Source organism: Falco biarmicus, chromosome 10 (genome assembly GCF_023638135.1).
Source record: "Falco biarmicus isolate bFalBia1 chromosome 10, bFalBia1.pri, whole genome shotgun sequence".
In the NCBI taxonomy this organism is placed as follows: Eukaryota; Metazoa; Chordata; class Aves; order Falconiformes; family Falconidae; genus Falco; species Falco biarmicus.
Window position 1 is genome coordinate 26,059,937 of NC_079297.1, and position 14,441 is coordinate 26,074,377.

At 33.9% G+C, this 14,441-nt stretch overlaps 1 protein-coding gene across 1 annotated transcript in view; it reads right to left on the minus strand.

Annotated features, from left to right (window-relative positions):
• CCDC73 (coiled-coil domain containing 73) overlaps nt 1-13,691 on the minus strand; it is a 57,558-nt gene extending 43,867 nt beyond the window's left edge. The window contains exons 1-2 of the mRNA XM_056354422.1: nt 13,545-13,691; nt 2,375-2,446 (exon numbers count right to left, since the gene is read on the minus strand). Of these exons, the coding sequence (XP_056210397.1) occupies nt 2,375-2,446; nt 13,545-13,676 (204 nt within the window). The 5' untranslated portion in view covers nt 13,677-13,691. The remainder of the gene's footprint in view (nt 1-2,374; nt 2,447-13,544) is intronic.
• Nucleotides 13,692-14,441: the final 750 nt, after the last annotated feature.

Below are 14,441 nucleotides of genomic sequence, written 5' to 3' on the forward strand. Positions count from 1 at the left end.
AATAGTATAAGATTTTATAATCCTACTGCCTGCTTTACTCTTATCCACAAAAATAATAAACTGAGTTAAAGATGTACTATATAGTTTTTATTTTTGTTATTATTTCATATCATAATCTCATTGACTAATAGTACATGCTGCAAGTTGGAAATATTTAATAACTTTAAGCATCGTGTTCCTATACAAGATAGGAAACCCTCCCTCCACAATTGAGGTGAAGTAATATAGAATATATGTTTGTAGTTCTAGACAATAAAAAATATTAGGTAAAGGTAGTCAAGAGGCTCTGTCCTTGACCTGCTATATAAAAAATATACATAGGTGTTTAGCTAAGAAATATTAGTGTGAAGTAGAAAATGATTAAGTAATAACCGCACAAAAGTAAATATAAATTGAGACTATTAAAGAGAATGACTTGGAGAAAATAAATTGATCATTTGTTTCACATGTATGAAGTCTGATTTTTTCTCCTGCCTTAATTGAGAGTTTTTCAGGCATAAAGGCTGTTCCAAAATTGCTACTTGCTCCAGTAAATTGGTGTTCCTTTCAAGTTCCACAAGTGACAACGGTTGCCCTTTGATACAAGACAAGAATCTGTGGAGGTAAGGTGTTTTGCATTCATGTACATACTCAATTCATTGCAAGATAGGTAGTGAAACTTTTGACTTTGGAACAGGCTGTTCAGGAGGTGGTGGAATTGCCATCCCTGGAAACGTTTAAAAATGTGTCAATGCAGTGCTTAGGGACTTGGCTTAGTGGTGGACTTGGCAGTCCTGGGTTAATGGTTGGACTCGATGATCTTAAAGGTCTTTTCCAACCTAAATGATGCTATTCTGTTTGGCCTACTCTAGCATTATCGTGGTTTTTTGGTGGTTTTTTTTTTTTTTTTGCAAGAGCAGCTACAGTATTCATAAAATGTAGACAAAGATTTGCTTTGAAATTGTAATATTAAATCAGAAACTTGGCTCAAGTCATGTCTTTATTTTAAACTAGTTTGCTAAATTTAAGGTAAAATAAAATATATACTGAATCACAGAAGTGTTGACTGAAAGGGATTCTTGAAGGAAAAAATAGAGCAGAACCTTTAATAAGCCACAGGAAGCTTATTGAACTCCTATTGAGGTCAATATGATTCTGCATTCAGAAGCCATCAGGTCACAAATTCAATTTAAATGTCATACTTAATGTTTCATCTTACTGGACTCTCCAGAATTAGAAACTCGTATTAGCTTGTTGCTTTGAAGTTCCAGAGCTCACATGAAGTTCCTAAAACCTACAACTCATTGTTTGCATCAGTTTTGCCATGTGCCAACGTTAAATGCAAAGTGAAGAAAAAAAATGAGAGTTCGCCTAATGCCTGTAAGTCCCATCTTTTTACTAACAGTAAATTAAATTGCTATTAAGGTCTCAGAATGAATGGAAATCATCCCTTTTGAAGCCAGATTATTAAGAACTGTGATGCTAGGTTAAGAAAAGCAAAGAAGGGTTACAAATTGAAAGCACTGTTGCTTTTACAAATATAAAATGTTTCCTGTTTCTGTGTGCACATATATATCTTTCAGGAAAAAAAAAGCACAGTTAGGATTATTAATTTAAGATGGTTAGGATGAACTTCAAGATGAAATAGTCTTCCTCTACTACTAAGATGTTAAATATCCTCGGATCAAGGATAGAGCTGAAATTATTGTTTTTTCTGTGATCGTAAAATATACAGAGTGAAGCCTTTTATCTTGTGACCTAGTGTCAATGGTCATAGGTTTGATTGTATTAAAGAAGGGAATGGATTTCCTATGAAAGCATAACCTCAGGAGCCCTAACACTAAGAAGAATGTTAGACTTATTTCACTGAAAATTTCACTGTGAGCATTTAAAAGCTGACAAACCACTTTTGAATATGTCTAATGTCTAAGTTTCTGTTTAAAATAATTTTTTGGAAAAACTGTCACTTCCAAAACATTGCAAGTGAAGCAGTTTGTACAACTGCACTGGTACTTGCACTTGCCAAAGCTAAGCATAATACAAGAGAAGCTGCTGCGTAGTTCCCCCCTCCCTAACGTGTCAACATGCCTCATGTTAAGCTAAATGTCTTATTGCTTCAATATTTACATCCCATTTGACTGGAGATTTCCAGTCATGCCAAATATTAGGACGGTTCTCTATCGTTAATCAAATTTCTAGGTTGGGCACAAGCCAAATAAATATAAAAGCTATAGAATTTCATGGCTGGACAATAAACTGTTGGCTACCACATTCTACTATTAGAAATGACAACAGCCTTTAAAAAGGGGAATTGCACTAAATCACAACCCATATTATTATTATATTAAGATTAAATCCCAGCAGTCAAAACACAAAAACCATGTAGGAAAGTTACCTTCTGCCATTCAAGTTCCTGTTTCTCTACAACAATTTTACTTATTTGATCTTCATAATTAATCTGTGTTTCCTAGTTAAAAAACAAAGAAACAAATTTACATAAAACAGTACCTGCAAACTGAACACCAGCATAATCTGTGTATTCATATTCTTCTTCCTTTACAGTCCAGTACATACAACAGCATGTGCCTACACACAACACAGCAAAAAAGGGCACAAAAGTTCTCTGGATGTGGTAAAATAGGAGATGAGTTTAGCTGTTCTAGCCAGAAAATTTGCAGAATAACCAATTTAGATTGAAGTGCATAGCAGAGGATTAGGAGCTAGGATTATAGCTCTCAATTATCAGGAATAGTTCCCTCTTCATACATATTTTCCTATGCATCTTACAACAAAACCAGACACCAGGGGAATAAAACAGATGACTTCACTGCTAAAAACTTACTGAATATTCTGATGAACAGAGTCAAAATACTGAGATGAACAGAAACTCAGCACGCTGCAAGAAGTGCTTAAAGAAACAAGCGTAGTCAATGATACAGATAATCATGGTTAGTAAGTCAGAATCTTTGGGACATCTTAATTATTCAACTCAAAGCATTTGAATCTTTATTCTTTTTGATGTCTCCCAGGGAAAACGAAAAGTTTGTGTCAGCAATTACTTCTGTTATGGAAAAAGTGAAATATTTATCATAACCTTCTGTGCCAAGAAGCCTCCTGACCTACCAGATGAAAGTAAGAAGAGAAGTCATGGAAAATCAGCACTTTCTGATTACATGAACTACCAGAAGAAAAATCTAAGAACATAATTAAAGTCTGAGGTTTCAGTCACAATCCAGAAGACATACTAGTAACAGAAAGGTACATTAGATCTCTTGTTCTTGGCAGAAGCACTTTGTTCAAGAATCAAACTATTACTCTGATAATCAGTAAGACTTATGTGCTGACAACCACAGTTGCCAAAAATTTACAGGAATTTCCCTGAAACATTCTGATATTAAAGTCAAATTTTCCTAACTGGAATCAGCTTTCCTTTTGAGCCTAATTCTCATGGGCACTGGCCTTCCTTTACAAATACAATACTCAAAAAAGGAAGAACAGGTTTCCCTATCAAACAGTTAGGACTTCTTGTTAGAACAGTATTTTAGGCTTTTGATGCATATCGTAAGCAATTCACCACTGTCCTGTTATTGTATACAGTCAAAATAATGAATATCCTTTGAAGACCCAGAGACCTACACTGATGTGTTGCTCTGAGCTTCAAAAGGCAAATCTCCCACCTTTTTCTCTGCACACTGATGATCACCTTGAAAATGTGACTACATTAAAGTAAGATGATTTCTCTTTGATGGATTGGTGCGCTAGTAATATTTATTGAGGTTTTGTGTTGGACACACTCCAACAAAGGCCAAGCTAACTGCGAGGGTAAAAGAGTACTCCCAATTCTTGAACCCCAATACTTGAACTGTTCTCTGAATTACTGTATTTATAAATTATGTGCACATTAACTTTTTTTTAGTTTATCTTCCCCATTTCAGTTTAAAACCTGCATTCTAAAGTGAGCAAAATGAAGTGGCTATAATCCTCAGGGAAAGTGACAACTCAAAGCCATTTATGGATCTCTCTAGTAAAAAAATCTAAAAGCAGGCCTCAAAAAGATTATTCTCTTGATACAGGGTTTTAAGTAAAATTTTACTGAATTGCAATACCATGAATATTACTTACCATAAGGGAGAGGAGGGAAAAAAAATAAAAGAAATGAAATCACCTCTGGATAAAGCAATAAATTTTCTGAAACACTGAAATAGCAAACTAAGTTCTTCCTCCCCTCCTTCCACAACCAAGCAGATAATGCAAATGTTTTGCTACAAAGAATAAAGTATGCTGCATCTTTAAGAAATGCAATTATTTACTAAACCCAGTACAAATCAGAGTTCCAAATTTTTGATACAAGGATATTTACAATTCTTTGATAATCTGTGCAAAACTGTTTTTAAAAAAAGATTTTTCAACCTTTTCTCACTTAGTATTACATTGCATCCATAGCCCCACTGTACTATCAATAGAAACAAAATGGCAAAATATGTCCCAAGGTGATTTAAAATAGGTTTTTGACATTGACATCCTTTATAGGTTTTAGGGTCAAAACTGACTTCCTTAATTAACAGGCAGTTTACAGGAACACATGTGGATAGAAATAACACACACTTCTATCCACAAGAGGCTACTCCTAAGCATTTCAAGAGTTACTTGCAGGATCTAAAAATATGCCTCACTCACGTGAATTTTACATATAAAATGCTGAATATACTTGTAAATTAAAATTTGGCTCACAGAACAGAAAAGTTCTTTAGGTTTTGCTTCTCTGATATGTACCAATAGAATATAGATGGAGAAGAGACCTGAAGATTTCATATGCCTCATGGTAAAAAAATAAAATAAATAAAAATTAAGATAATTGAAAAGATTATCAATGCTCCCCAGTTCTGCCTTAACAAATAGTACTCCAGAGTTGCAATGAATTTGTTTTCCGATACTAATCTATAAGTCCTGAAAGAAAATATATCCCCTTGCGCTCCCTGGAGTGATAAAAACAAATGAGGCTGACTTACAGCTTCTTACAAAGTGTAATCTTAAGCAATTTATGTCATTAAGCAACAAATGCTATTAAAATGATATATTATTAGCAAAAGCCTTGTTCAAAATGGTAAGAAGTTAAGTAAGATTACGAAATCTGACCCCTAAACACGCTGTATAAATTATTGCTACACTAATCAAAACACACTGTAGTAGTATTCTTCCCAAACTCCGGAGTATATATTTGTACCACTCCCCTGTGCAGACACTAGCATATGTATAGTGTATTTCAGAGACAAAACCAGAATTTTGATCCAGTGCACAACTCAAGACAGAGAAGGAGGTGGCCAGTTATTCCCTGGATCAGATCTAGCCTGGGGGAATCCAAGAATCTGTACTAGTGCAACAGAAGCAACAGTAACATGCTGCTGGAGATGTAGCATGGATTTAGATCAACATGATGGACAGTAAAACTGCCCCCAGCATACCTGAAGTGCCCGAATAATTTAGTCCTAATATACCTTTTCATAACATGCTAATTTTTCAAGTATATATTTTAAAAACATGCAAACTACTTACACCAAGTACTGCATTTCTTCAGCTTCTATGCATACAACCGTCTCTTCTTTGTAAACTCATCTAGTTTAGTTTATTTGTTATAAGCCAGAAGCTCAAGTTTAGAACCTTTACAAAATAAACTTTAAACTGCAACTAGCATCAGAAAAGAAATACAGCGCTGAAGGTAAAGTGGTAAACAGAGATAAAAAGCTTAAGATATGCACTGTGATTCTGACCTCACTAAAATTTATGGCAAATATATCACTGCTTTCAATAGTTGTTGGAGATCAACAAGTATCTACCTATATTAAGCTTATCATGAAATAAAGGGAAAGGAATAATGTTTTTAAAAGAAACAACATAGTGGATACTACCATTACAAATTCTTGACAAAAGAAAACCTCAATCCAAGTAGACTGGGCTTACTGAAAAACAGCAGTTACCTAAATGAAACCTTTATATGAAAAAAGCAGTAATTTTAGTACAAAACAACAAAAATACTTTATAGACAATGGAACTGGCAGACTATTTGTAATCAAGCATATACACCGCTTCAATTGTAAAATATGTAAGTATTTTAAATCCTAATGAGGACACTGAAAAGAAAATACTCAGAGAAACACATTTTTGTGCAGATATGTGTTTTAAAACTTTACAACTGTTCTAAGAAACAGCATGAAAAAATATGACATTTATAATAGTTAATTCCCGCATCCATACCAGCACTTTGCATTTAGCTAAATAAATACAATAATACAAGTTTGAAAACATTAATTTCCATTTTAAGTGAACCTTTGCTTGAATACTAAAGAGGGTAAGATCCAAAGTTCTAAGTGAACAACACTCTTCCAACGTAATCCCAAATTATAAAGAAAAATCTGGAAGCTGTCAAAAATGTGTACATATGTAACTACCATTAAAAAAATAAACACCATAAATACTTAAATTGAGAATGAATACTAATGATAAAAATGTTCTCATGTGAAATTGCTAACAATTATAAGCCTTATGCATAATTTTTACTTCTTTCAAAGGACATTTATAGTTTACCCATTTTGAATTGAAAACTTTTAAAACTTGCGTGAAGCACTTTTTTTTTTTTTTAGAAGTTCCACCAGCTGTTATAATAAGACAAAAACATTTTTTGTTATACTTGGGAGAATTATATTGTCTATAACTTTGAAGAGGTATCAAAAAACCCACAAAACCTTAAAAGTGTTCATTTTTTATTAGATGCCTTAGGACTACATGGATTTAAGTGTTTTTATAAAAAAGACTACCATAACAATAAAAGAGGAGTAATTTGATGGTTTATTTACTCGTTATAACCTTTAGAAAGTGTCAAGCCTTCTTTAAAGTGTTTGCTTCAGGCTGTAGTTTTACAAGATGCGCTCTGGATTGGTCAAGCCCCCTCGATTCTTGACCCTGAACAGATTTAGGAACAGAGTACAGCTGGCTCATGTCCAGGCAGCCAAAACTGCTGCTAGGTACTTTTATTATCTTTTTTGAACTCATAATCTACCTCCTACAAAATTGCACATCCTATTTCTCATGCAGGTCAATCAAATAGTACCCATAGAAACTACAGTTTCTGATTGCTTTGTACCATAATTAGAATACCTTTCATGAACTAAATTCAGTACAACTCTTAGTAGACTGCATTGATATCCTTCTTAGGTTTTGTTCCCAAGCTATCCTTCTTAGGTTCTGTTCCCAAGACAAATGTGAAAGGGAGAAAAAAATATTTATAACAGCTTTATTCTAACTTTAGTTTCTGATAAAACATTTTTGGATCTTAATAGTTATGACAATTAACCAAAAACCTTTAGTAACCACATATTTGGAACTTATGCTCAAAAAATTTCCTTTTTCAGAAGCAGAAACAGAAATGTATACCAACTGCCTTTTTTCCTTTGGAAATCTTTCACTGATCTATCCTTGATTCCACTGCATAGGCTGCAATTGCTCTATGTTTAAATAAGGCTCATCTATTGAAATACATTCCTTTAAATGCTTGCATTGTTACTTATAGTGCTCTTCTCTCCAACTTCAAGTAATCAGTTCCTAATCAAAAGCCATATTATTTGCTAACACAGAAATTATAAGCTAACACACTGCTTACTGACTTGAATAACAATGTGGTGTATATCACAGACATGAGATCCATAAACTTCAATACTGTTTGTTCTTTTATATCCACATACTTACTTTTTTAATATTCAGATTTCCTTGTTTCCACCATTTTGCTTAAAAGTACCTGAATTTACACTTAGGCAGAAAATCCAGCTATAAGACTTGAGACTTCTTGTTCTGTTTCCCTGCAGCCTGTGTTAATGGTGTCCTGTTTGCCAACTTCTAGGTAATAAACAAAGCCACCCACATTTCTATTCTATTTTATCATTGTTTCTCCCCCCCCTTAATTTCCTCTTTTTACTCTGTCCTTTAAGAAAATCAGATCAAGCTATTCACCATTTTTATTGTTTGTTAGCAGTTGGAATTGTTCATTGCAATAAACCTCACCAAAATCTTTTATTTCCCTAGCATACCCTTTATTTCTAGAAAATATTTCTGCCATACGTTCTAAAATGGTAGTTGCCCTTCTCACAAATAGAAATTTAAAAAGGCAGTATTGAAACATTTCTTTCTTCTATGATTCTATAGTTATCCTATGCAAAAGCCTGAAAATAACTTAAACTTAAGCTCTTTTTAACAAACAAGGAAACAAAAAATCTTTATTTATGCATTAGTTTCATTCAATCTCATGTTTATGGTCACTGTAGATTGTTTCCACAAAGCTGCCTATATAGCTACAGCAGATGCCTCAGGTGCCCTTCTTAACTTTTTGCTATTCCACACATCTGAAGGTGGTTCTTCCCTTGCAGAATATGCCTCCAACAAGGTTTAGCTTTAGGTGTATCATAGTTTTTCTGGGTTTTTTTCAGGTCTAGATATAGCACAACCAATATGACCATCATGATCATAACTGGCATGTCCACCAGTATTGTAATACCACTAATAACTCAAATTTAGTCTTTTTTTTTTTGCTCCTTCTGATAAGTAAGTTTATGGTTTCATCAGCTTTCTCCATTTAATATCTCAAAAAGCAATTTGCCTTCTGAGCCCCAGTGGCACTTCCAAATACTATAACCTCATACTGAAACTTTCAATTTTCATCTCAGTACTGAACTCCACTTGCCCTCTTACCTGTGAAACACTGCCAAAGAGATGAGTTAGCTCCGCACAGTTATGTATGTCTCTTCCATTCTGAAACAGACTAGGTCAGGTACCCTGAGCTACAACGCGCTATAAGGTGCTACATTATGCAGTGCAAAACCCTGCACAGTTGACAGAAAGAAGTAGTTTATTTTAGGAATGGGAGAGAGCAGTTAAGGGTGAGCAAAACTCCCTCATGTCCTCCCTCTAAGAAAAAGTAGAAATTAGCCACTCTGACAAAGAACTTGGATTCAAATAGCCAAAGCCACAGCAAACAGAGTAAGAGGAATTGATGTAAACTTGCTCACATCTATCGGAAAGGAGGAGCACATACAGCTCTGCAGCACTACACAGAGCTAAAGTTTTTGAGAACAGCAACCAGAAAAAACTCAGGGTGAGATGTGAGAACCTTAATGTCTGCATCATGACAACCTACATTATTCAGGAATTTTCTCTTTTAGGAAATAAGTAAGTAAATATCCTTCTGATATTTTCTTTCTCAATGATGGCTTACTGGCCATCAGCATGAAAGTGGGTAAACACAGAAACGAGGTCTAACTTATATCAAAACAGAAAGCAAAACAGGAGACAGAAAGGGACAGAAACTAGAAAAAACAGGGAAAAGGAAGAGGGGGAAAGCGTTAGAGGCAGGGAAGACTAAAGCAAATAACAGCAAAATGATAGGACCAACTAGCCTTTAAAAAATATTCCTGTCCACAACATGGAACTGATTCCAGAAGACTCAAGACCTCGCAGTCCTGTGCTGTGAGCACAGATATGAAATTGCTGTGAGCACAGGTAGGAAATTCCCTGGCAAATCAGATATTGCACCCCCAGTTCCAGTGGCTGATCCTCATACCACCTGCTACATCAACATACTCCTTTGGCTCAAGCAAGGGAGAAGTTTTACGTAGTGCTTGACAGTAAATAGTAGGATGATAACTACCAATAACAAGTCAATACAGCTTCACTTTACAAAATCTGGTGTGTGTGTGTGTTTTCCAGGATTGTAAAAGGAAATATTTAAAGATTCTTATATTAAAATATTTATTTGAACATAGAAAATGTTCTTATGGGTAAACTCAATGCCCTCTGGAACTCCAAGGTTCTTTAATACAACATAATTTTCTTTTATAGTAAAGAGAAATTAACTTGTGAGAAAATTTGAAAGCTGGAAAAAACCAGTTTCTTAGAAAGTATTTTAGTTAAAAGGGTAAGCACTATCAAGTTATAGATATAACATAACTACCCAAAGAGAAAAGAGCACAATTTATTATTTGTAATTTTTACTAAACAGATGGGCATCAAATCTAATAAACTCAAGGCACAAATGACAGACTCTACAGTAATAGCCAGACTTTGTGATAAACCAGTTAACACCAGAAAGAGCCTCAAAAGGTGCTTGTTTTCAGGTATGGAAACAGGTCACTGAAATTTATGCTTGGCATCAAAGAAAAACATCAGTAAAACTTTAAAAATCATCACAAAGATTTATCTTTCTTGTGTTCACTTAATCAACACCTACAGTGCTTCAGCTACTACTGAAAACACCCATATCCTCGGATATTAGAACATATTGCTATCGAAGTAATGAAGAATTTCCTTGATTTCTTATGTTTACATGCTTTTCTGGCTAAGGATGGGTTTTTGTGTCTAGGACAAGAAAAAAAATCCAATACAATATATAGGCTTTCTCGTCCTTGTAAACATTATCCTTATATCTAATATTAGTTGTCCTATATGCATTGTACTCCAGAAAGCATTAAAGACTTCCAATTTGATGCACTATGTCGCAACTTTATGCTCTCAAAGTTGATTATATTTACCTCTTACGAGAAGGATCATCTCTTATCACACAACAACTGAACTCAGCTGATTACAGAGCAAGGCTGGCAGACTTTGTAACAAAATGACTGGGATATCCACCACAAAAGAATCACTGGGCTGACTGGTGCTTGATGAGTGGGAAAGCTAAACTGGCAAAAACCCAGCACATTCAAACTACTGGAGTGTTAAGTAATTCCTTCGGGTAGGGGGAAAGTAATACCATTTTCTGTAGCTTTTAATTACATACACATTCATATTAAGTCAATTCATAATAAAAACAAAGACCCTGTGAACAGCCAAAGGAATAAAGTGAAGTTGTATCAAGTATACTAATGTAAGCAACACATTCTCCAGAATAAACATGCACAGCTACTATTAATTGGGGTTTAATCTATAAAATAGCAGAGCAGTTACTTATTATGAGCAATTCCTCTAAATTATTTTTATTTTAATGACAGCTATATGTTTAACAAAGAAAAGTGAAAAGCAGATAGATGCTTTGAAGTAACTCAATGCATTTATGTAAATAAGCATATTCAGAAAAATGAAATTTCTACTTTAAAATAGTATCTTATGGTATCAAGTATGGATTGTATAAAGTCTCTCAAAATATTTTAATATTTAATTGCTTTAGGGAGTTTAATCTTTATCTGTCTAGCTTCACACAGATAATTTCATCTGCAGATTTATTTTTATTAATTTGAATTTACACTGCAGCACAACCATTTATTAAATTCAAAATACATGATAGTTCCTGTCCTGAAGAGACTCTTGTCTAAGTGACAGGCAAGACCAGCAACAGGAAGAAAAACAGAAGCAAACAGAGGTAAAATATCTCATCTAAGGTCAAGCCACAGATCAAAGGCAAATTTGAGAGTAAAATCCACTATAAGGCTATACAGCCTCCATTAGCCTACCAGTCTACTGTGAGCCTCACAAGCAACTTGGAAAGGATGTTGCAAAAGTAGTAAGAAACTAGCAGAACTTTAACTTTTTCTGCACTTTCTTATGCAGCAGATGACACAGTTTAAGTATGTTTCATGTCCATAGAAAAATTACTGTGGTGCAAGACAAGCACTATAATTCTCTTGAGGTAGTGCTATATTTTTCTCAGGGCTGATTATAAATTTACAGAATCACCTCATGTTGTTGAATTTGTAAGAAACTAATAGCTAAAATCAGGAGATGATTTTGTAGTTTGGTGGGTTTTGTTGTGTTGGTTTGGGTTTTTGTTTGGTTTTGTTGTTGTGTTTTTTTTTTTTTAGGAAAAACATCCATACAGAGTTGCATGGCCATATTATTCTATAACCCTTGCTTGTTCAAAATATTAATGTTTCATATTCCAAATGTCAAACATACTAAGCAAGCAGCCCTGAACTGATTGTTGAAGCAAAGCAAATAACAGAAATGCATTCAGGCATACTTTAAGATTCCAAACTGACTAGCTGTAAAATGCTTAACTTTTTTTTAAAAAAACTTAAATTTCTAACTACAAAAGGTAAAAATATATATACACTTTTTTTTTTTTTTTTTTTTTTTAGGGTGAAGGAAGGCACAGAAGTCTTAGAAGTTTAGGGCCATATGTCCTAACTATGGAATTGGCTCTTGGCATTAGCAATTTTAAAACTAGAAATACCTATAAGCCAAAAAATTGCTCATCTTCCTGAGGTAACCTTTTCTAAAATCACAGTTGCTTACTCTTGTTGTATAGCAGACACAAAACAGACAAACAAACCCAAAAAATCCCAAAAAATGAAAATCCGTGGCACTCTATCAACATTTTAAGCTCTGAACAAGTGCATTAAAAATGTAAAGTTATCAATGTAAATGGAACACTGCTAACAAATCTTGTAAGGAAAAGTACACTCCAATTATAATTATAAAAGTTAAATTTTTCAGTCTTTAAATACAAAAATAGTTAGACTAGAATAAACACTACTATGGTTACAAAAGTCTAGAGATCAGACCATGGTGAATTTCAACAACACTGCATCAAGAAAGTAGGATCATGCAGCTTTTTTCTTGGATTTTTTTTTTTTATTATTTTATGGTTTTTAAAGAGAAGACTATACATTTAACTTAGATCAAAATAAGCATAAATCAAGCATGTCATTAATATTAATATTTTAAAAGTAATAAGGCCCATCTTTTGAACAGGTCAAATTCATCAAGTGCAGAAAGACATACTTTAGGTCTTTCAAAAAAACCACAAAAAACCAACAGCTCAGAAACACTAAGGGGAGAAATAGAAATAGATTTTCACATACATACAACTGAAAAGGTAACTACAGAAAAATATAACTGAAAAAGTAGTCACAGAAAATATAGATGCTTTCAACAGTGCAGCAAAAATTTTACTTTAGCACTACAAGATGATACAACTCATATTTCAAAAAACAAAATGCCCCCATCCTCCAACACTCAGTATGCTATTATTTTAGGGCTCTAGCTTAATAGTTTAGCAACTTAAAAATGGTGAAATAAAGTGGATTTGGTTATCACAGCAGCTTTTTGCCCTTTTAGGTAATTCTGAAAAGCACAACCAAACAGACAAAAGTAAGTCAAAATCACTGCTCTTCTGGCAAATGGTAAATCAGTCTATGAAATGACAGACTTAAGGACTTGGCAATAACTTGGATTCTCCTTCTTTCCTTTTCATATCAAAGACTGCTTTTAAAGAGAAGAACTACAATGAAATAAATACAAAAACTTAATGCAGATAATTTTTGTCAATAGCCTAGCAATCAACTGTAGCAGCTTCGTACATTATTACAGGAAAGCCAAATTCATTCCCATACGGCCCTGTTGTCTTTGTGCTGTCTACAGAGAAATTTTTAATACAGATACTGCCTAAACCCATGGTATTTTTAAACAAAATCCTGGTTGCTGAATTAGTGTAAAATACAGCATGAAGTTTACCCACACTTATGCAGCATTTTCTATGATTGCATATAAGACAATGAAACACTGAGAAACAATATAAACACATTTACCCTTCTTATGCGTAGTTCTTCTATTGCCTCCAATAAACTTGTTTTAAAGTCTAACAGTCTAATGGAAAGTAATGTTTCTGATGGACTTTGAAGAGTAGAGTCAAGTGCCTGTGTTTCAACGTCTTCATCCATTCTTCAAAATGGTTTCTGCAAAACAAAAATGTGTATTTCATCTCCATTTTTTCTTTAAGAGAATATTCAAACTGCAAAGCTTGCAAATATAGAAGCACATTCTTTTTGCAAAGTTACAGCCATTATGCAATTAACAATATTTTCATTTTAAATTAGCATGCAATATCGTAAAAGAAAACAGTGAATCATTAATTCACCACATCAGTTTGGTTTTCCTCTTTATTTTTGGTTTGGTTTTAGTTTTAAACAAAGACTGCAAGGACCATGAGAAACAAAGTAGTATGGGGTTTTTTTTCAGAACTACTGCTCTGTGCTGGCATAAGGTACTGCAACTAACACATCAGGCCATGAAAAAGTAACTACCTATCTTAAAGATTTCAAAAATCACAAGACGGGCTCAATTTTAAAGAAGACCTTCATATTGGCTTGAAATTATGAACCAAAGGTAATATTTGCAGTTTCTGCTTCTGAATTTTAACAAGAAAACTTTTTGGTTCTCGTCCCACAAGATCAAGTATCAAAATGTTGTACTTCAAGCTAGCTACATCAACTGTTGTCAAGCAAGGAGTTACACTAACATAAAACCCATGTGTCTCTGTAGGGACAAAGCATGTTTGTAAGTGTCATCAGAGACAACTACAACACTTAGCATTTGACTTACAAAAAGATGTACAACTGTACATGTTTCAGCTGTACTTCCCAGATTATATTTTTTTAATACTCGAGCCTGCATTTCCACCAGTCCACTAGCAAACATAATGCTAC